General features: G+C 36.4%; 1 protein-coding gene across 8 annotated transcripts in view; it reads left to right on the forward strand.

Moving 5' to 3' along the window:
* Window positions 1-22194, forward strand: part of SFSWAP (splicing factor SWAP) — a 117179-nt gene that overhangs the window by 43314 nt on the left and 51671 nt on the right. For all 8 annotated transcript variants that reach the window (XM_056821925.1, XM_003340766.4, XM_056821922.1 and 5 more), the window contains one exon: window positions 19447-19680. In XM_056821925.1, the coding sequence (XP_056677903.1) occupies window positions 19447-19680 (234 nt within the window). The remainder of the gene's footprint in view (window positions 1-19446; window positions 19681-22194) is intronic.

The following is a 22194-nucleotide window of genomic DNA, read 5'->3' on the forward strand; positions in this document are numbered from 1 at the left end:
ACAAATAGCTATAATGAACAATATTGCCTGATAAGTATATAGCTTACTACATCCAGAATTAAAAGAGGTTTTATACATCTAGGGAATCCCTGTCAATTCTGTAAATGAAAAAACTGAAGCCTGGTCACTAGGTTAAGTAACTTTTCCCAAGCTCATGCCATGAGTAGCAGAGCTGGATTTTGACCCATGTTTTCTTGGCTCTAAATCCATTCTTAGCAAACAAGTGGAATGTGAGGACTGAGGGGGAGATTAGCTCATTAGTCATTAGAAACTTCATAGAAGAAGAGGCCTTTTGAGTTGAACTTTAAAGAATGGATTGGAATTCAGTGCGCAAGGAGCAAGAGGGAAGCCATTATAGACAGAGAAGAGTGTGAGCAAAACGCATGGAGGACAGAGAGCATTTCTGCAGGCAGAGAATACATGCACTTGACTGAAGTTTTCCTGAAGGAGAGTTACATGAGATAAAATGAAAGTTAGGGTGGTATATTATAGAGGACCTTAAAAGGCAAGTAAAGAAGTAGAGAAATTTTGAAGAAAAAGCACTGCTCTCCCAAGATCTATGAGAAAGATTTTATACCAGCAATGGTATGAAGGATGGATTATATAGCAAGATATAGGTCTCTAAATCTGGTTTTGGTTTTTTTATATATATTTTGGTAAATGCTTGAATATAATAAATTTCCTAGGTAATCTTACATATTTTATGTGTATTTTATGATTTTGAGAAAAGATCCATAGACTTTGCCAGACTGTCTGCCAAATGGGCCTTTCTGTCTATTATAATAGCCCATGCAGATGGGACAGTGACTTCTCATGGATGGCAGTGATGGTAGTAGAAAAGGATGCCCAAGATACTGCCAAATTAGAATAAATACTTCATTAACATTGTCATCAGTATCATTTTGTCCCAGCTCTGAAGATAGCAAAATGCAACTCAGACCTTCAGAGGGGCTGCTGAAAGTGGCAAGACCATTTCATTGAAAATATTCTCAAAGAATTTTCCCAAATTCAAACAGGTTTTTCCATCATTTTCTCTAAAACAGTGAAATTTTACAAGATTCAAAAATACATTAATCCACTGTAGACAAGTTAGAAAGTTCCATTTGGTCCCAAGAGATGCCATGTAATTTTCAATCTACATTTATTCAACGGATTCCCTATCTTCAAGAAGCTTACATTTGTTTAAGGGAAAACAATATCTTTGCAGATAATTAAATCCTAATGTCATGAAGAGAGGACAATTATAGAACCACTGGAGATTTCATAGACTCACACCTGAGTAGAATTAGTCATCAAACTCTAAGGTAAAAGTGGTGGATTCCACCATAGAAGATGTTAGATGTAAAGACAGAGAGATTGGAGGTGAGACAATGGAGGTAAAGACCCATCTTCTTGGTACTAATGAATTTCTGATAATATTAAGCTGACTGTAAATCATAGAACACTATTGCCTCTAACAAGTCAAAGTTATTAATTATGGAAACAGACTCATAGTGCGAATGACACTAGCGTTAAGAAGAATTCAAAAGAAGGACTTCCTACGGAAAGCAGGATTTTAGCTAGAACTTAAAACCATAGAAGCTAGAAGGGAGAGCATTTCCTGGAACAGGAGGCAACCAATAAAAATATCTGGAATTGGAAGATGTTGTGCCTTCTTTGAGCAATAGCAAGGAGGCTAGTGTCTCTATATCACAAAATATATAGAGACATGTAACATAAAGGGAATCAAGTTTATGAACAGTTTTGAATTCCAGGCAGAATTTTTTTATTTGATCCTAGAGGTAATAAGAGAACTACTATAGTTTATTGAATAGGAGAATGATATGGTTGGACCTGAGCTTTAGGAAAATCACTTTGGCAACTGAGTGGAGGATAGATTGAAGTGGGAAGAGACTTGTGGAAAGTAGAAAAAATCAGTAGACTATTACAGTAGTCCAGGCATGCGGGAATAAGTGCCTAAAGCAGGGCAATGGCAGCATCAGGGAAAAGGAGACATACATAAAAGTAAAAATCACCAGATCTTGACAATAAATTATATTAGGGATAGGCGAGAGAAGTAAAGAATGATACATGTGAGATGGTATGGGGAACTGGGAGGATGTTAGTACCCTCAAAAATAATATGAAAATTTGGAAGAGGGGAGAGTTTGAGAGAAAAACATTGAGTTGTTTTGGACAGAGTGAGTTTTAAGATCTCTAGGCCATCCAGTTTGAAATTTTTATTAGGTGATTAGAGATACATGATTCAAGTTTAAGGCTGAATAAGTAGGTTTGAGAATCATCAACAGAGATGATACATTGAATCTTTGGTAGTTGAGATTATCAAGTGAAGTAATATCAAAGGAGAAGGAAAAAGGTTTCCTGATAGAGTCCTGTGGGACACCTACAATTAGGGCATGTAATTTGGTAAGAATCTAGCAAACAAAACTGAGAAGCAGTAAAACAGGAAGCAGAAAACAGTAGTATCCTGAAAACCTAGAAGTTGATCAATAACATCAAAGGCTCCAGAGAGGTCAGAAAAATGAGAAAAGACCTTGAGATTTGGCAATTACAAGGTCATTGATAATGGGCTGGAACAATTTCAATCAGTGGGGTCATAAACTAGACTACAGAGAGGAAGGAGAGGAAGTAGAGGCATCTATTGTAAGCAGTCTTCTCCAGGAGTTTAATCACAAAGGGCAGGAGAGATATGAGACCTAAAAGGGAAGGACGGATGGATCAATGGAAGGTTTTTTGAGGTTGGAAGGAGGAGAGGTAGACATGTTTGTACACAATAAGAAAGCAAACCTTAGACAAAGATTGTAGGTAATTGAGAGAATAGAGATAAGATAGGACAGTCTATTGAAGGAGATAAGATGAATTACTATCCCTTGTAGAGATAAAAGGGTTAAATTTTTTAAAAGAAGAGATTCTCACCATATGAGATAGGAAAACGGTGACAGAAGACATCTGAGTAATAGGTAGTAAGAAGATGGAAATCTGGGATAATTCTTAGCAAGTGACCTCAATTTTTTTCTATGAAGTAGGAGCAAATTTTCTTAGCTAAGAGGAGATAGGGTAGAGTGTAGCAAAAGTTTGGAAGAACCACTCTGGTGAATGTGGTCTTGAGTTCATTAGAGAGGTGTAAAGGAATTGCCTAGCAGTAATGAAGGCCCAGTCAAGGTTATGCAACAAAGATTTGTAATGGACCAGTTCAACAGAGTTGCTTGATGTTCTCCACCTGCATTTGTCAGTATTTAATGTAGGAATAAAGGTGAGAGTGGTCCAAGATTGAAGCCAAGCTGGACATTCAGTGATATGGGAATCAAGAAGAGGACAGTGTAAGAGTTGAAGGGATCAAGATTTATGATCAGATTATAATTATAATTGATGTGGCCAAAAAAAAAAATGCCACGGATTCAGGAGGAAATTGATGGACCACCTGGCTTCTTCCTTGGTATCCTTACAAAACTATCTCAAGGAAGAATTTTACACATCAGGACTGCCAATGGTAAAATTGTGGGAGAAAATTGCAAGGGATGAACAGTCTTGTGAATGAGTTGTGATCTGGATCATCGGAAAGAATATACATGTCCAGGAGATCAGGAATCTACTGGATTCTGGCAGTATAATTAAATGAAATTTTCCCTTATGTAGAGCTTAAATTTGCCACTTTGCAACCTGCACCTGCTTCTGATTTCACTCCTTCAGACAAAGCATAACACGTTTAATCCTCCCAGGTGATAGCTTTTCAAAAGCTTGAAAACACCTATTAATATTCCTCCTTAGCTTTTTGTAACTTAACCATCCCATTTCCTTCAATTCTTTCTCATATGTTAAGATCCCTACATTATCCTAATTTCCTTCTCATGAATGCTCTGTTGCATCTAAATGACCTACATAAAATGTCCTTCCTAGAACTGAATGTTGTACTGAAGATGTGATTGACCAGGATAGAATATAATATCACTGTCACCTTAGTCATGGAAAACATATTTTCATATAGCCTAAAATTGCGTTAGCTTTCCCAGTTACTATGTCATGATGTTGACTCCTATCAAGCTTGCATTCTATAATTCCCAAATCTTTTCAGATGAACCTCTGTTTAACCATGCCTCTTTTAACTTGTGCTTTTGGGGTAGAATTTTATTTTTTATCTATTTAAGACTTTACATTTGTCCCTATTTAATTTGACTGTAAGACAGAGCCAGGATAGCAGAGTAGTTTCAGCAAGTTCCCTCCCCAGACTCCTCCAAACAGATCTGGTAAACATGGTAGAGCAAATTTTGAGGACATCCAAAGCAAAGTTTCAGTGAATCATTTTTCTAGTTCAGGTTAGCACAGGGAGACAGGTTTTTAGATGCTGGACACCCTCCAGTGTACCACCCAGAGAGCTTTCCAACATAGAGAGAGGTTGTTTACCAGAACAAGCAGAGGTCCCAGACCTTTATCAATAAAACCTTAACAGGAACACAGATGCCAACTGACATCTTTGTTGTATTCTACCCAGTTCCAAGTCTAAAGGCAGACCTACAAGAGGACCTATGCTAAGGAGGCGACATGGCATTCCTGGGGAGAGAGGTTCTAGGCATTCAAAGCTCTTTATAACTTGGCCTCCCTTCTCCCTCTTATTAACCCTTCTCTTCCCTTCCTTCCCCTTCCCCCCTACTTTTCACTCCAGTGACACTGACTTAGTGGCTGTCCCATCAACAAGATACTATTATCTCTAGAGACTGGATTTTTCCTCCTGCAGTCTCCCATGCCTGGAATGTTCTCTGACTATTCCTCCAAATTACAACTAAAACCCCATCTTCTACAGGAATCTTTTCCCAACCTCTATTAATTCCAATGCCTTCCCTCTGTTAATTATTTCTTATTAATCCTATATATAGTTTGCTTTGTATATATAGGTTTGCATGTTGTCTCTTCCATTAGATAGGTCGGTTTATATGAGTATTGAGGTCATCAGGAACTCAGGAATTGTGTCATTTTCACTGATTCCAAATAGAAGATTATATTGTGAACTTCTTGAAAGCAGGGATTAATTATCTTGGGGAGGAAGGGTGTATCTCTAGGATTTAGCACTGTGCCTGGCATGTAGTAGATGTTAATAATTGTTAATGGAGGGATATAAACATATACATGTGCATGTTTTTCTCACTTTTTAATAGTATGAATCTTTAGTGTTGAGGTTGTATATCCACTTAAAATGTATTGCAGAACATGTTGTAAAGCATTGGTCTAAGCCAAACTGCTTTCCAGCTTTCATAGGAGTTTTTATCAAGTAGTCTTTTCCTAGATAATTAATGTTTTCTACTTTATCAAACTTTGGGTTATTGAGTTCCATTGATCGATCCTGATCCTTCCTTGTCTAGTCTGCTCCATTGATTTATATCTTTCTTTTTAACCAGTCCATCTTTTCAACAAGAATATTGGGATTTAATGTGGTTTGTATTTATCAAATTGAGATAACAGTAGTTCTAGTGCTTATAGCACATAGTAGGTACTTAATAAATACGTCTCATTTCCTTTAACAATCAAGAACATAGTTCATCTCATCCAAGTAACCTGACCTCATCATGGGTGCTGACATACTTATTATCTCCTCACTTATTTTCAATATCAATTCTCTATTTAGTCATTGTATTTTCTGGTCTCTCTAATGTGTAGATCATTCTTCTTCACAGAGAAAACAAAAGCAAAATAGAATTAAGCAGCTCGACCTTATTTTTCTTCACTATTATCATCCTATCCATCCTGTATAGCAATACTTATCCTTCTTTTTGATCCTCTTCTTTTCCCTACTATACCTTAAAAGAAAAAAAAGATCTTGAGTCTTAAGAATTTCATTCTTGAGAGCTTCCCATCCTTCCTGGAATAACTCCCTCTGTAGAATTTTAGTCCATGGAAATCTACTACCCCTTCCTCTGAAGCTTTTCAGATCTGCTTTCCAGAAATCTTAAATTAATGTCAGAATGGCTCCTCTACCATGAATATAAGATTGAGTTTTCACTTCCCACTTAGATTTCCATCCCAACAATTTTTTCTTTCTTCTGGTGAAAAACAGATCCAGAATAGAATTTGCTCTATTATTACCATTAATGCAGGCCTTAGCATTAAAATGATTTTTTGACTGCTCAGGAAAAAGATGAATCACAGAGAGGAGTGACTTAAAAGCTGAAATATCAGCTAGGATATTGCAGTAATCTAGAAAAAAGATGATAAGGGCGTGGCCTGTCAATCACATGAATAAAGAGAAAGGGAGCCATGCAAAAGATGTGGATATAGAATTGCAGTGTCTTTCTTGGCAATTAACTGGATACATTGGGTAGATGGAGAAGGAAGAGTTAAGGATGTTTCTCGTGTTACTAAACTTGTTGGAAGGAATGTTAGCATTACAAAAGATGTTGGTGCTTTCTATAGAAAAAAGGTAATGGGGGAGGGAGAGAGCAAGCTAATCGAAGATGATGAGCTTGCTTTGGGCATGTTGCCTTTGAGGTGCCAGGAGGATATGTAGCAAGAAGTGTCTTACAAGCAGTTAATGATGACCTGAGGCCTATAAATTAAACCTAGAAAGATGTATTCCTATTTAGAATAATTATTGCTGCTATCCAGGACTCGTGTAATTTTTTCTATATAGAATCAGTGAGAATCACAGAATTTCAGAATTTAAATGGACCTCAGTAATCATATAATCCAATGTATACCTGAACCAGACTCCCTTCTATAACATTCCTTTAAGATGGTCATCCATCTTATCTTTTTCTTTCTTTTTTAACTTTCTTAAGAGTAACCCATTTTCTTTTGGATAACTTTGTTTAGAGTTTTTCCTTACATTGAGCTGGTATCTTTTCTGCATTTTACTTCTACCTTCTCCTTCTGCTCTCTGGAGCCAAATAGATCAATACTAATCCTTCTACATGAAGCCACTTTAAATATTTGAAAATGCATTTCATTTTGTATCAGTTTCTTCTTCAAGCTAAATATTTCCAGTACTATGTCATGTAGTATAATTTAGAGACTTTTCACCATTCTGAACAACCTTTCATTAATCCGTATCCTTCATAAAGCGTGATACCCAAACCTGAAAATGATGGTGGAAAATGAGCATTCTGGCCATTATGTATCTCTTAATATAAAAATATTCCATTTTGGGGTTTGCTGTGTCATACTGTTGATTGTGTGTAGTACATGGGAATAAGAATATGATTGTCCTGCTATAATAATGCCCTTGTCAAACCATATCTGTAGAATTTTGATCAATGGTAGATACTTCTATTTTAGGTGAACATTATCAAGCTGGTAGAGATCCAGAGAACTACCAGATTGGTTAGGAACCTGAAGTCATGCTATATGAGAATCAGTTGAGAGAGCTGTGGATATTTTGTCTAGGAAAGAGAAGACTTATTAGAAAGTGTGGTCTATCTTCAAGTATTCAAAGGAATGTTATGTGAAAGTTTCCAATGAGACATCCAATAATACTTTTAGTGTTTAGCCCTTAAGGACAGGGGTGGATTTAGATTTCTTATAAGGAAGAATATCACTAACAATAAGAGCTCTCCAAAAGTGGAATGAACCATTTCAGGTTATCCCTCCCTGAAGGAACTCAGTAAAAGCTTTATGACTATTTGTCAGTTAGGATGTGGAGGGAATTCTTTTTCAAGTACAGGTTGAACTAGGTAGCTTCAGAGGTCTTTCATTTCGATGATTCTCTAATACCATGGTTCATTTAGAAGTTGAAGTCCGCGCTACAGACCAGACATCATTATCATGCCCCAGAAATATCTTCATGCTGAAATAGTATTCAGCCTGAGAATTCATACCTCAGAAGTACACTTCCTGCTCCTGGCTACCCTCCCTAGCCCTCCACTGAAGGAAAGGACCCAGCCTTGCTATTTTTCATTTCTGACTAGACTTCCCTTTAGAAGGGGATTGTATATATACATATATATATATATATATATATATATATGTATATATATATATATGTATATATATGTATATAATATATATTACCTATACTTTCTCTTACACCATCTTTTTTTCAGCTTCCTTATATGTGTGGCCTTTTCCCAGTGTAATAAAACTCTTCTAAGACAGAGACTTTCTTTCTCTTTGCTCATATATTGTATTTACTGGGAATACAAGCACAGTGCCTAGAGCTTCATAAATGATGATCAACTAACTATAACTTTTTCAAATGAATTACTATCTAGCTGCTACCTCATATAATATTTGTGAATGTTTTTTAAATTGGGTGTGATGTTTTACATTATCTCTTAACTGATCTTATTAGGGTTAGTCCCCTGTTGTTACCTATTATACCTTCTTGCATACTGATATTGTTATGAAAACTATTGATGATGGGTGCATTGGCTAACAGTAAGAATTCAAGATGATAGAGAGCATTTTTTGGCATCAGCAAAGCTAATAACAAAGTCATCTGTACAAAGACTAGCAAGAAGGACAAGTATAGCTAGACCATATACTATATAGAGGAGAGTGCAACATAAGAGGATTACAAAGGTAAGAAGGGACAACAAGTTATCAAGAGTTTTAATTGCCCAACAAAGTACTTTTCTATTTTATTCTAGAGGGTATGCATTAGAGTCACTGGACTTTATTGAGAATGGAGGGGATATAGTCTGACTTATGCTTTAGAAGAATCACTATGACTGCTGAATAGAGAGAGATTGGCCACCTTCTCTTCAATGATTCTTCCCTCTGATCAGAAGCCCTGAGTTCGGAGCTCTTAACTTGTATCAGATAATTTTAGCATTGTAACCTAAACTATATTAATTATTTTGTTGCCATGGATATCCCAATTTAAAAAAATACCCAAGTCAGCTGGAAATTTATGGTGATTTAATTAATATAGTGGAAAGAAATTAAGAAGGAGGGAGAAGGAAAGGGTGTAGGATTTTTCCCGCCTGCCTTGTGCCAGGGAGAAGATTAGAGGCTCTATGAAGGTACGGTTTTGGAGAGCAAAGGAGGAAGCAATCAGCTTGAACTCCAAGAGGACTCAGCCAAGATGCCTGAACCTGAATTAGCTCATGGGAAAACTCACTTCTAAAACCCAGACAAATAGCTGCCACCACTCCAAGATGTCAGAACACTTAGCACGCTGCCAGCCAGAGTCACCTCTCCAGGGAAAGAGAGGAAGTCACGTGCCCTATATAGACGGTTTTACGTCACTTTCCTGCGTCTCATCTGTACCAATGTTACCTTAGCTTGACTTAAGACAGCCCAGGGGTCTGTCAGCTGTTTCTGGACATGTCTGTTGAAGGCCATCTTCTTAGGTACTTAATCCTTGAGTATGGGTGCAGACATTCCTGACCTTGTTAAACTAAGTAGGGTGGAGCAATGTAGAGTTCCCAAGACCTGATTCTGTTAGATCAAGTGTCTCCATTGTTACAAATCAGGAAACAGTTAAATCAAATCTTCTAAAGTACAGTCTGAGTAGAGTGGAGTAGTTTTAAAATTCACAACCTCTTCCCAAAGCTTTCCTTTATAAGAGAGCAGAAAGCTCACTCTGCTTTCCATCTGCAACCCTGCTTGGTTTCAACTCCATGAAATAAGAGTCCCCAATGTTGGGTATCCCCTCCTGTCATTCTCATTCCCTCCAATTCCAGCTTCCTTTTATATGTTATCTTGGTGTCTTCCCCATTAGATTGTAAATTCCTTGAAGGCAAGGACTTTTTCTTATTTGTATGTACCAGTACTTGAAAGTGCTTAGCATGTAGTGTACTCATAAAAAAAGTGTATTGAAATTATTTAAAATGAGCAGAGATTTGAGTCAGAAGGGCCAATTGTAAAAGGCTATTGTAATAAGCCAGGTGAGAGGAGCTAAGTACCTGAACTAGAGTGGAGGCTGTGTAAGTGGTGAGAGGAAGACACACAAGGAAATGGAACTAGAGGAAATTATGGATACTAACTTGGTCCACCACAAAGTTATACTAGTTCATCTCACCTGGGACTTCAGTACAGCAAAACAATCCCATTCATTCTCCCTAATTAATCCTCTTTTCCAGTTACTACAGCAACAAACCTTTACTTCTCTACTCAAGCCTCCCCTACTGCCCTTTCCCCTCTCTCCTAAAGACCTGAATTCATAGTTTACTCAAAAAGTTGAAGCCATTAGCTAAGTTCATTTACTCCTTATCTCACATCCCTCTGAGATCTCTTCCTTCACTCAAAGCCAACCTCTCTACATGTGCCCTTAGTGAGTCCTTCCCCTACCATCATCCCCACTCTCACTCATCTTTAATCTTTCCCTCTCTTCTGACTCCTTTCCTAGGAATATACACAAGTCTCCCTTTTCCTTTAAAAAAAAATCCTCACCAGATCCTGCCATCCCTACTAGCCATCTGCTTATATCATTCCTCCTTTTCTCAGCTAAATTTGAAAGTCATCTACATGAGCATCTCTACATGCTCTCCTCTTTTATAAACCTAAAATAGCTTCTGACTAAGTCAACTGAAACTGCTTTCTCCTGTTACCTCTTCATTTCCCAATAAAATGGATTTTTCTTCATCTTTAGCATTTTTTACTCCTTTGCTGAATTTAATACTGTTGACCACCACTTCTTAAATACTTTTACCTCCATGAGATTTTTGTTACCGTATTCTCTTTTGCTTTACCTCCTACCTGTATGACCGTTCCTTTTCAGCATCATTTGTTAGATATTCATCCAAGTTATGGCCACCAATTTTAAATGTCTAATTTCAAGTCTGTCTTAAGCCTTCTTTTCTTTGTATTGAGTTGATTCTTTCTATATTCCTTACTCTTTCATTTGATGTTCTTTCTTTTTTCAGCTCTAATGCTTTCTGTTATCAACTCTCTGCAAAAGATTCCCAGATCTTTATCCATCTCTAGTCTATCCTAGCTACAGCCTCATATACCAACTGACTGTGGACCTTATACCAATTCCCTTTATACCACTACATTATCTCATCCACTCCGTGGATTTAATTTTCTTTTTGCTAATCTCAAATCCTCTTGTCCTGCCCCAGCCTTCCTGCTGATCTCCAACTGTATCTTCAACTGCCTTTCAGATTTCTCACACTTGATATCCAGTAGACACCTTAAATTTACTGTGTCCAAAACTGAACTCATTGTCTTTCCTGCTAAACCCTACTCCCTTCCCACCTTCCAAATTTCCCTTTTTATTGTTGAGGACACCACTGTAAGTTCATCAGATTGGCAACCTAGGCATTATCTTAGACTCCTCAGTCTCTCTTATCCCTTGTATCCAATCTCTTGTCAAGGCCTATCTGTTTTACTTTTGCCATATCTTTCGAATATACTCCCTTTTGTCTTTTGATACTTGACACCACCCTTGTACAGGTACTTATCACTTGGGGTATTTCAAGAAACTGCTGGTTAGCCTGCCACAAATCTCTCCTTATTCTAGTCCATCCTTCACTCAGCAGCCAGAGTGATATTTCTAAAACACAGAACCAACCATGTCATCCCAGTGTTCAATAAATTCCAGTAGCTACATACCACCTCCAAAATCAAATGCTAAATCCTTATTGGCAATGAAGCCCTTCCTTCTCTACCCCTCCCTCCACCCACACACCTTTCCAGTATTCTTACCCTTACATCCTACTGGCAGCAGTATAATGATGCCAGCCTCCTGGCTATTCCACAAACAAGACACAGCTCCAAGCATTTCCTCTAGCCAATGTGACAAGGTAATCACTTTAAAAGACTGATATATATTAATTTAAGGTCGCCAAGGAATTCAGCTATGTAATTCCTAAATGAAAACTCAAGTCAGCAGTCAACCTTTTATGGAGTTTAATTACAAACAGGATGAAGAAAGGTATTAGAGATAGAGAGAGAGAGGGAGAAAGAAAGGGGAGAGAAGGGAATAGGGCTTAAATACCCCTTCTGTTAGGCTGGGCCCAAAGTCCCAAGCCCTTAGATAGCTGAGGCAAAGAAAGGAGATCAGTCCCTATTACTCACGTGACCAAAATGGAGAAACAGTCTCAGGGGCCTCCACCTCCAGCTTCCTTCAGAGCAGCTTCCTTCAGAGCCAGCACAACCTCTCAGAGCCAAAACCTCTCCAACCAACCACCCTTCAGTCCTCAGACCCCTCTCTCTTTAAGCAAACCATCCAAGTTCCCTCCCCTCAGTTCTCACATCTACCAATCACTGTCCATGTCTTCCCTGTGCCAATGGTGGCTCTAGCTTAACCCAGGACTGCCCAGAGGTCTGTGGCTTTGCACATGTCTGTTGAAGGTCATATTCTCAAATAATTAAATCTTGATCCTTTGCTACAGCCCTTCTTAAATCCTGTTAGGACTGAGTAGGGTGGAGATTGAAATTTCCAAGACCTGGTTCTGTCATTCCAAGTATCTCTATTGTATCAATTCTAAAATCAGTCATGACTCAAAGAAATTCCTGTTCTATGCTTAAGCATAGGTCAAAGCCCTTTCCATTGTTCAGCAAAAGGTTTCTGTCCTAAAGTAATCTTAAGAAGGGAGGAGGAGGAACCTCCCATGCCAATGGGGTTCACATTCCAATAGAGTTCCACTATCAATAGGAAATTTTTCAAGTATGAAATTTCCCAATAGTGAAATTTCCAACATTTATAAGTCTAAGAAATTTTAAGGTTTACACCATCCATTAGTGGGAATGTTTTCCTTATCTTTTCCTCCTTGCTTCCTTCAAGTCCCACCTAAAATTCCTCCTTCTATAGGAAGTTTTCTTTATCCCTCTTAATTCTAGTGCATTCCCTATAATTATTTCCTATTTATCCCATTACATGAGTTCATTTGCAAATATTTGTTGCTTGTGGTTTCCCCCATTAGATTGTGAACTCCTCTTGGGTAAGGACTGTCTTTTACTTTAATTTGTACACCCAGTGGCTGGCATTATATAAATGTTTAATGACTAACAGATTAGCAGTGGAGAGGGAGGGGTGATGGTGATGGATAGACACTTACTAAAGCTTTCTGCCAAAAAGAATAACAGAGAAGACTACCAAGAGAAGGGAAATGTAAAGTCTTCTGAAACCAAGCCTGGTCATTGCAATTCACCAGATGTCCTGACTTCTTATTGTTGCTATCTTTTGCATTATTATCACAAGGTAGAAGAGTTCAGATTTAGATTGATTCATGTTCTGTTAGATTTAGTTGCTGTATCATTTGGTTTTGCTTAATGGCTTAATTTTTCTTTCTTCCTTAAGAGAGGAGGGAAGAGTAAGAGTAGTTTAACTTGGAGGGAATAATAAGGCTTAAAGTAGGGATAGTATCACTACTTAGAGAGAATTGGAATTTAATATAGAGCAAATTGGATCCAATGAGACAAAGTTTGTAAAGCACTTTGCAATCCTAAAGTAATTTATAAATTCTAGCCATTATTTTCATTAGCTATTACTATAAGAACAAAAACCAGATAATACTAGACTTTTAAATTCTTACTTCTGTTTTCTGTTAATGAGAATATTCTTTCAACTGAAAAAAAGATAGAACAAAAATATTTAATAGGAGTTAGTAGAAGAGTACCACTTGTTTTTGATGAGTTTGTCTCCAGGCTTTAGAGTAACTATGGCGTTGAACTATTTGTCAGAAAGCCATATTGTTGTTAGTGTTTCAAGGAATGTAGAAAATAGGGGGCAGCTTGGTAGTTCAGTGGATTGAGAGCCAGACCTAGAGATGGGAGGTCCTAGGTTCAAATCCGACCTCAGACACTTCCCAGCTGTGTGTCCCTGGGCAAGTCACTTAATCCCCATTGCCTAGCCCTTACTACTCTTCTGCCTTGGAACCAATACACAGTATTGATTCTAAGACAGAAGGTAAGGGTTTAAAAACAAAGAATGTAGAAAATAGAATCAGTATTCTAGGACTGGAGAAGATTGAATGTCTCAGTTTTCAAAAGGGAAGATGAACTTTTCATACTAAATACCATCAAACTTAACTTTGATTCCTAACAAAATTTTATAAAAATGGTAATCTAAGTATCTATAAAAGCAAATGGTGAACTCAAACAGCCAACATAACTTCATAAACCACCATTCCACATTTGTCTTTGTAGTCACAGTATCTTAATATGGTTTTGTTTCATCAAAATCAAGGACAGATTATGCTAACTAATATCTTTTCAACTAAGTTACTAATCTCAAGGAAATAATCATTTTCCTAGATTTTAGTTAAACCTTTCACGGGTTCATTCTATTTTTGTGAACATAGTGGGAAAATGTAGGGTGGTGATAGACCCTTGAATGCAGAGCCATTATTTGAGTGCTCCAAATTATGTCTTTTTCAATTACTGGGTCCCTAGGCCCTAGGCAAATGGGGGATTCCAAAATATATCTAGCAGTCTTCCTTTTGCTCTCTTTGCTATTCATTTATATACTACATCTACTCAATTTCAAGTTTAGGATTTCTTATCACTCCATATACCATTCATTATTTAAGTTCAGCAGGTACTTAAATGATACCTATTATGTGCAAGCTAAAGTGTTAAACATTGACAAAATTAGGCAAAGACAAAATTAAAAATATTTGTCTTCACAGAACTTATATTCTACTAGAAATGCCTCTGTGAGCCACTGGACTTTGATCATATAAATCCTCTGAAATTCAAAAAATTATGATGATAATGTATGTATAAATACCTAAGAATGTGTGTGATTTCACCAGTATGAGTACTTTATCTAGTAAAGCAGATCTCCTTTGAAACTCTTATCTAATGTATTAAAGACTTTTCTCTGGTTCTTAATATACCATGGATTAGTAATACGAATTTGTGTTTCTCGTCACTATTACTTCATTTGGGCATCACCAGCCAGCTTGTTTTTCTGATCAAACATTGCTCAATGATAAATCTCTTATGCCACTTCTTATTATTATCATAGGTCATTATTAATAATAATCATAACTATTTTAACCCACCATATATCTTTCTCTAGTGCCCTTCAACTCCTTACAGCCTTATTTAAAGATTATCTCTTATGATTTGAGGCCATATATCATCATTGAAATAATATTGGTCTTCACAAGATGGGTTCTTACAGGATACAGCTTGAGATGATTGAACACACTAAACAGTTTTGTAAATGTAGCCAAGCCTCTTTTCCACTTTATTTCTGGACCTATTTCATTGTCCATGATACAGATCCAGATAGCTATGTGCTCTAGATATAGAGGAAACTTATTGGATGGCCCATTTAGCTGCTGTTACAGTGCAGTAGGTATTCTTTATCCATTTGTAGTTTAGTTTGTTTTGTTTTCCCCTATATGGATTGTTATGCCAATCTCTGAGGGGTCCATTAAAACAATCTCAGTATTCTGGAGGTTTATGCATTCACCACAATGTCATCCACAAAAGTTGTTCGGAGGATTTTACTATATGACTAACCCTTCCATGTGGACTCCACACAAAATATCCCTCATGATAGAGACAAGCCTACATTTTTCCCTTTTCAGGAATCTAGCAAAGGTCCTTATTCAAGGATTTTTGAGTAATCTTACCATATGCATGGTAGACCCCTTGTGGAAAAGGAACAATGTGAATAATTATATTGAGATATTGAATTCCCCTACACAAGTATGTTTATTGTGGGACTGAACATGTATTACAAAAACCATTGGTAAAAGGCTGTTTGATCTTATATTTTCATCAGATATACCCTTGTGAAATATGTGTAGAATATTCCATTAAAAGTTTATAAAAATGAGAAAATAGCAGTATTGGCCAGTGGTTACTGATGTCCTTTTATTTGCATCTTTTCCTATAATAGTGTACTTAGATAGTGTGCTAAGCTTTCTGCAAACACATTTTCTCCTTCCGTACTTCTGTCAGCTGGTACTGTTTCTGATCTTTCCCCGACTTCTTCTCTAACATTTTGAAAATGTGTTTTTAGTCCTAACTGTTGTCTTCTTTTAATCACCATATCTCCTTGACAAAAAGATCAGGGGTAGGCTTTTTTTTACCTACTTGTTGTAATAACCACTTTCCTTTGCATTCGTTTATATTTTTATAAAAATGGAAACATGATCAATCTCTTTTTCCAATGTGAGAGGGAAAATATAGGTCATAATTAGAACTGTTGTAATTTCTTATGGTGTTATCTTATTTTTGTCCTTAAATCTAGTTTAATGTTGATTTTGATTTGTGTTACAACTAATCAAGTAACAACTTTTTCAGAAGTGACTCCCATGTTAGAGGTTGAATTCTTTCTTTTCTCATCCCTTGAAGATGAAGTCAGTTTCGCATTTGGTGTCTGCCATGTCTGGTACCTTCTCAGTCTCTTCTGGAAAAAAAGTCAATAAACTTTTGTTAAACTCCTACTGTGCACCATTCACTGTGCTGAGCTCTGAAAAAAAGTGTTCTTTTTCTATATAGGCAAGAGAAATCTTCTGTCTTCTATAAGCCTTTGTCCTCTTTAATTTCTTAATTCTCAATGAACTTTAAAACACTTAAAACATCCTCTCTTCTTCCTTTACAACAGACATTGATGTACAAGTTGCAGTTTTCTAAAATGTTACCTTTTTTATTAAGTTAAATAAAGCATTAAACAAATGCCTCTTCCATAAAAAGAATTCTTTTAGCAATTGGGTTACAAAGTCAAAAACAAAGTAGAAACTTTTCAAAAAAAGCATGAATTTTACTGGGGTAATAAAGAAAAGATGTTCCCAACCTGATTTCAGTGGTCACAAAAGGCAACTGGGATGATGAGAAAAGATAGCATTTTGAGCTGTGCTTGGATAGAAAAATACTGTATTATCAGTACAACGTAGTTTTGGGAGATGAGTCACTAATAACAGCAGGATTAGGATAAGTTTCTTCAAGGATGCAGCCCTGAACTGAGCCTTCAAGAGAACTAGAGGTGAAGGGGGAAAAGAGAGCATGCCAGGCATGAGAAATGAAGAGCCTACACACCTGAACAGGAATGGAAAATTGTGATAGAAACAGCAATTTGGTCATTGTAGTGAAAGCACAGAATCCTTATAGGGAAACAGTAGCTTGAACACTCATTGTTTTGGTATATGCACTGGGCATCTGTTTTTTATTTCCTACGCCTAATAGTACAACTGTAGGGTCAATAGATATCAGCTGAGTCATTTCTTTTGCCCAATTCTGAATGTATATACCAAATGGATAGACTTATTCACAGCTCCACCAGTGCTGTATTAGCATTCCTGTCATTCTTGAAACATTGGCTGTCGCCATTTTATTTATTTTTGCCAATTTATACAATATGAAAGGAAAATGGCACAGCAGATGAAGTACTAGGCCTGGAACCAGGAAAACCTGAGTTCATATCCAACCTCACATACTTTACTACCTGTATAACCCTAAACAACTCATTTCACCTTTGTCTGCCTGAGTTTCCTTATCTATAAATCATAACTGCTGGTGGTGGTAGTAGAACAATAGCAACAACAATTTTATCGATTCTGGACATGTTTTCACATGGTCATTTATAATTTATTCTTTTGAAAGTTGTTTATATTCTTTGATTACTTACCTATTGGAGAATAGCATTGCATTGTATTTTTGGGTCAGATTGTTCAGAGAGCAGGCTTTTATTTGCAATAAAGGTAGCAAACTCAGTAACTGAAAAGCACTTGAGACTGTGATTTTGACTCTGTGGAAAATTTATATGAATATTAGAAGTATTTTTGATATAAAAGAATTAGCACTTAAACTTGTTTAAAGTACTTTTCATACATGAAATCCAAAAAGAAAGGAAGATTTATAATTGAATTAGAGAATAGAATGAGCCATAGCAAAGCACATGCTATAACTTCTTTATGTTATATTTATCATAAAGTGTTAATTCCCAAATCAGTTGACCATTTTAGTGCCATTTGTGACTGCTGCCTCTACAAATTATTGAGATCCTCTGATAGTTCTTCAGTGCTTTTCCTTTTACAGAATAATGATAGACTACTCTTTGACACTGAAGAAGTTCCCACCCTGGAGTCATAAGTATAGATATAAAATAGAAGAGGTTACATCTTGGGGAACCTACACCTTTAATGTTGGCTGTGACTCCTAGTGTTCTACTTGGGGAAGAAAGACATTGATTTGAAGTTACCTCCTCATTTTGACTTGACATTTTTATAAGATAGTGTTTTCCTCTTTTCAATATTAATTGTTGTTTATCATTGATCTGTCCTTAACATTGAAAAGTTTTTTACTTCTATGATAGTACCACAAGTAAAAAGAGTTAATTTCAAGTAAGATGTTATACCTTACAAAAGATTTACTCTCTTGTAAGATCCCAGAGGGGTATAGCTTTGATGTAAATGGCAGCATACATAGTCTGAAATACTGTGAACTGAATGATCTGTATAAATTGAAAAATATTATAGTTGGTATAAATATTATAATTTAATTTTTTTATCTTTGTGTGTAAGGTGATGAGTCTTTGCCTATGCAATGCTTCTTTTGGCATTTCAGAGTATTTGCTAAAAGCTCAGCATTATCATTTTAATGAAATATTCTATTTCCAAAAGCTATGTTGTTAAAATGTTCTACAGTATTGTATCCTGCAATTCACATTTGATTCATTGTAATAAATATTTAGTAAATACCATTAAATGCCCATATGCTATGCAAGGTACTAGAGATAGAAAAATGAAAAATTGTATAGTTCTTGCCCTCAGTATATACATAATCTGATTGAGTTGGGAGGACAAGGAAGAGAAATAAAACCAAAAAAAACAGTTTTGTAAGCCAAACTATGAATAGGGTCATGGGAGAGGTTGAGCAGTGTTTGGAAAGATTCAAAGTAGAAAGCATCATTTCAGTATATGGAGATCAAGGTTTCATAAAGCCAGTGCCCCTGGTTGGGATTTAAACAAGCACATGTTATAAAGTTGGCTGTGTTTGGAATACAGTCAAATTTTCTATTGACTACAATATAATCAGGTTTGGAGTTTTGTTTTTTAAAATAATGTAAATAGCAACAGTCATTTTTTAATCGCATTGCTATTTAACATTTATCAAGACCAGCCATTGTTGAGCTCTTGAAATCTACATTTTAGTATGTAAATAACTAGTCTAGAAATTACTTTTTAAAAAAAGACACATTTCTTAGAACTATACTTTGGAACTTAATAACATTTTTTCCTAAGTTTATTTTTCTAAGGACTGCAGGTAATAAGACAAAAAGGGTAAAGTGGAAAATGAGAGACATGAACAAATAGGAAAAGGAATCGTGGGCTTTAAAAAAGAAACTGATAAATTATCCTGAGTTCAAGATATTCTTTGATAGAATTTTTGCTTTCATAAAGCTTCATTGTTCTGTTGTAAAATTCTTGTATAGATATACTTCTACTGAAAAGGTTATTAGGTAGTGAATGAATGTGTGATAGAAAAATAAGACTGGTAACGTACCTTCCTACAAACTCTTTTGAAGTAGATAATCACTGCCATGAAAATTTTTAACTTTTTTTTTTCCTGGAAATGTAATGAAACATTTAAAATTTTCACCTTTTCTTCATAGCTTCATTTGCTCCAATAAGCTTTGCAATCAAGGCCAAAGAAAATGATCTGCTTCCCCTGGAAAAAAACCGGGTTAAGCTAGATGATGACAGTGATGATGATGATGAAGAGGGCAAGGAAGGCCAAGAGAACTCAAGTAGTTCTGCAAACCCTAATCCAGCACTTGTCACACCCTGCATAGTTGTTGAGGAGAAGAAGCCTCAACTTACCCAGGAGGAGCTAGAAGCCAAACAAGGTAGGTATATTAATTTTTTTACTCTTTGGAAAAGTAGGCACTACATGAAAAGTCATCTTAGTAAGATTGAAAAATGCTATTTGCCAAGATAAAGCCTAGAAGTCTTAGAAGACCAAGTTTTCAGAAATATTTCTAGTTTATTCTTATGGACTTTTTCTTCCAACTAGAAGTTGTATACTTTTTATAAATACGTTTTTAAAGTTCTGTATCAGTTTTGCCTGCAGCTCCTCAGTTAAGTATAACCTTTGTTTTCTTTAGTGTTTTGTTTTAAAATTAATCAGATTAGCAGCCCTAAGTACAGCAAGTTAATATGTCTTGCAAAGGGCTATAATGGACAATGCATTTTTTTTGTTTGTTTTTATTACAATTCTGAAATGAAACTTTCAAGCCGTATCTCTGTGTCAAAATAGGATTTGTCTTTTTGAGTTATTTTATCCCAAAACAACTAAAAGGCTTCAAGTTATTCCTAGATATATAGCTTCAAATGTTGCTCACTAACAGTTCACTACTAAGGATAACTTTTTATGGGTTTTTCTGTTTAAAAAGATAGAGCAAATGGCATTTGTAAAAAGCTGATTTCTTCCATGTTCATTTTACTATTAAGATTTTACATTACATTCTTTCCTGGTGAATTTCACACTAAAATTTTGACATCATATACTTTTCCAAGTGTTTGTATAAGATAAACAATTTCTTGAATTATTTGGAACAAATACTTCTTAAAGAATAATAATTAGCTAGTTACAAACATTGGATAACAATAGTCATTCTGAAGTTGATTCTTCCTATTTGTAGCTGTATATACTATATGGAATTGTTCTAAATTGCTTTTATCATTCCCAAATTCAGGGCACAAAGTATTGAAAACATAAATTTTAGAACATTAAAAAAAGATTTAGTTTTAATTTAATGATTTGTTTTTAAAAGTTAGAAAGGCAGCTAGGGTATACAATAGGTTTAGAACTCCATTCCTGAGTAAGGAAGGCCTGAATAGAAACCCTGCCTCAAACAATTATTAGATATCTGACCTCAGGTAAGTTACTTAACCGCTCCTTACCTCAGTTTCTTCATCTGGAATAAATGGGTTTTGATAATAAAAGCACCTATCTCCCAGGGTTGTTGTATCATGCGTTAATACTTATACAGAGCTATGTAAATGAAAGGTTTTTATTATTAGAAACAGTATGTGTTCTCTTTGGGGAGATGATGGATCAGAGACAGTCTAGCTGAAATCTCAACATTACCCTCCAAACAACTTTTAAATACTGCCTCAAATCAAATTTGAGTGTGGCATAGCCAACAAAAAGTTAGGATGACCCAGTCAGCAGAAGTTTCTTCCACCTGGTTGGAAGCCTGTCCAGAGTCCATAAATACACAGCAAGAATAGCCACAGTAATAGTAGCAGCTTCAGGAGCTTTCAGGCCAGACAACTGGTCAGAACAATTATAAATGACTCTTTGCTGGCACTGATTGACAACTCTGTTGCCCTCGTGCATTTCTGGATCTCATATCCAAGACAGAAAGGGGTAATGGGGGTCAGTCACAAAGGTGCAAGGGTTCTGGTCACACACAGTTCCGAGGTGAAGAAAACACTAGAATTTATGTTTTCAGGGGACTAAGGGCCTTTCTTGGATAAGGACCAGAGTTCAAACCTGGGTAGCGAACAGTGGCTATACCTTTCCTAGGATCAATTACACCAACTTGGAAGCACCAAAAAATTGCAGAGCAAACTCTGAAAGCACAACATGAAAAAGCCTGAAGTATGGGATAGTACTTTCTACCCTTCCCTCCCCCCCCACAACCCCATGAAACAGAGCCCAACTTTAACAATAAGTCAAGAAACAGGCTCGAAAATGAGTTCAAAAAAAATGTAAATTAAGTACTATAATAGCCAGAAAGACTGTAAGGATAATTTTAGGGTTTTGACCTAATTTAAATTAATTTGGTCACCAGAGAAAATCCCAAATAAAATACCCAAGTCAGTTTGGAAATTTATGGTGATTTTAATTAATATAGAGGGAAGGAATTAAGGAGAAGAGAGAGAAGAGGGTATAGAATTTCTCCCGCCTGGCCTGTGCCAGAGGGAGTTCAAAAACCTCCGCCACAAGGTCTTTGAAGAAGATTAGAGGCTTTTCTAAGAGGATAGTGTTTGGAAGGTAAAGGAAAAAAGAATCAGCCTAAACTCAGAGAGAGCTCAGTGAAGATGCCTCACCTGAACTAGGCAACTCAGCTTCTCCCAGTATAGTATCAAGGAAAACTCACCACCAAAATCGGACAATAGCTGCCACCACGCCAAGATGCCAACACACTCAGCAAGCTGCCACCAGAGCTACCTCTTCACCAAAGGCTGGAGAGAAGAAGTGACATGAAATATATAGACCGTTTTTACATCACTTTCCTGCGTCTCACATGTACCAGTGGTAGCTTAAGCTTAACTTAGGACAATCCAAGAGTCTGTCAGTTGTTTCTGATTTGTCATTTGCTAGCACATGTCTGTCATAGGCCATCCTCCTA

Source organism: Monodelphis domestica, chromosome 3, assembly GCF_027887165.1.
Source record: "Monodelphis domestica isolate mMonDom1 chromosome 3, mMonDom1.pri, whole genome shotgun sequence".
Classification (NCBI taxonomy): Eukaryota; Metazoa; Chordata; class Mammalia; order Didelphimorphia; family Didelphidae; genus Monodelphis; species Monodelphis domestica.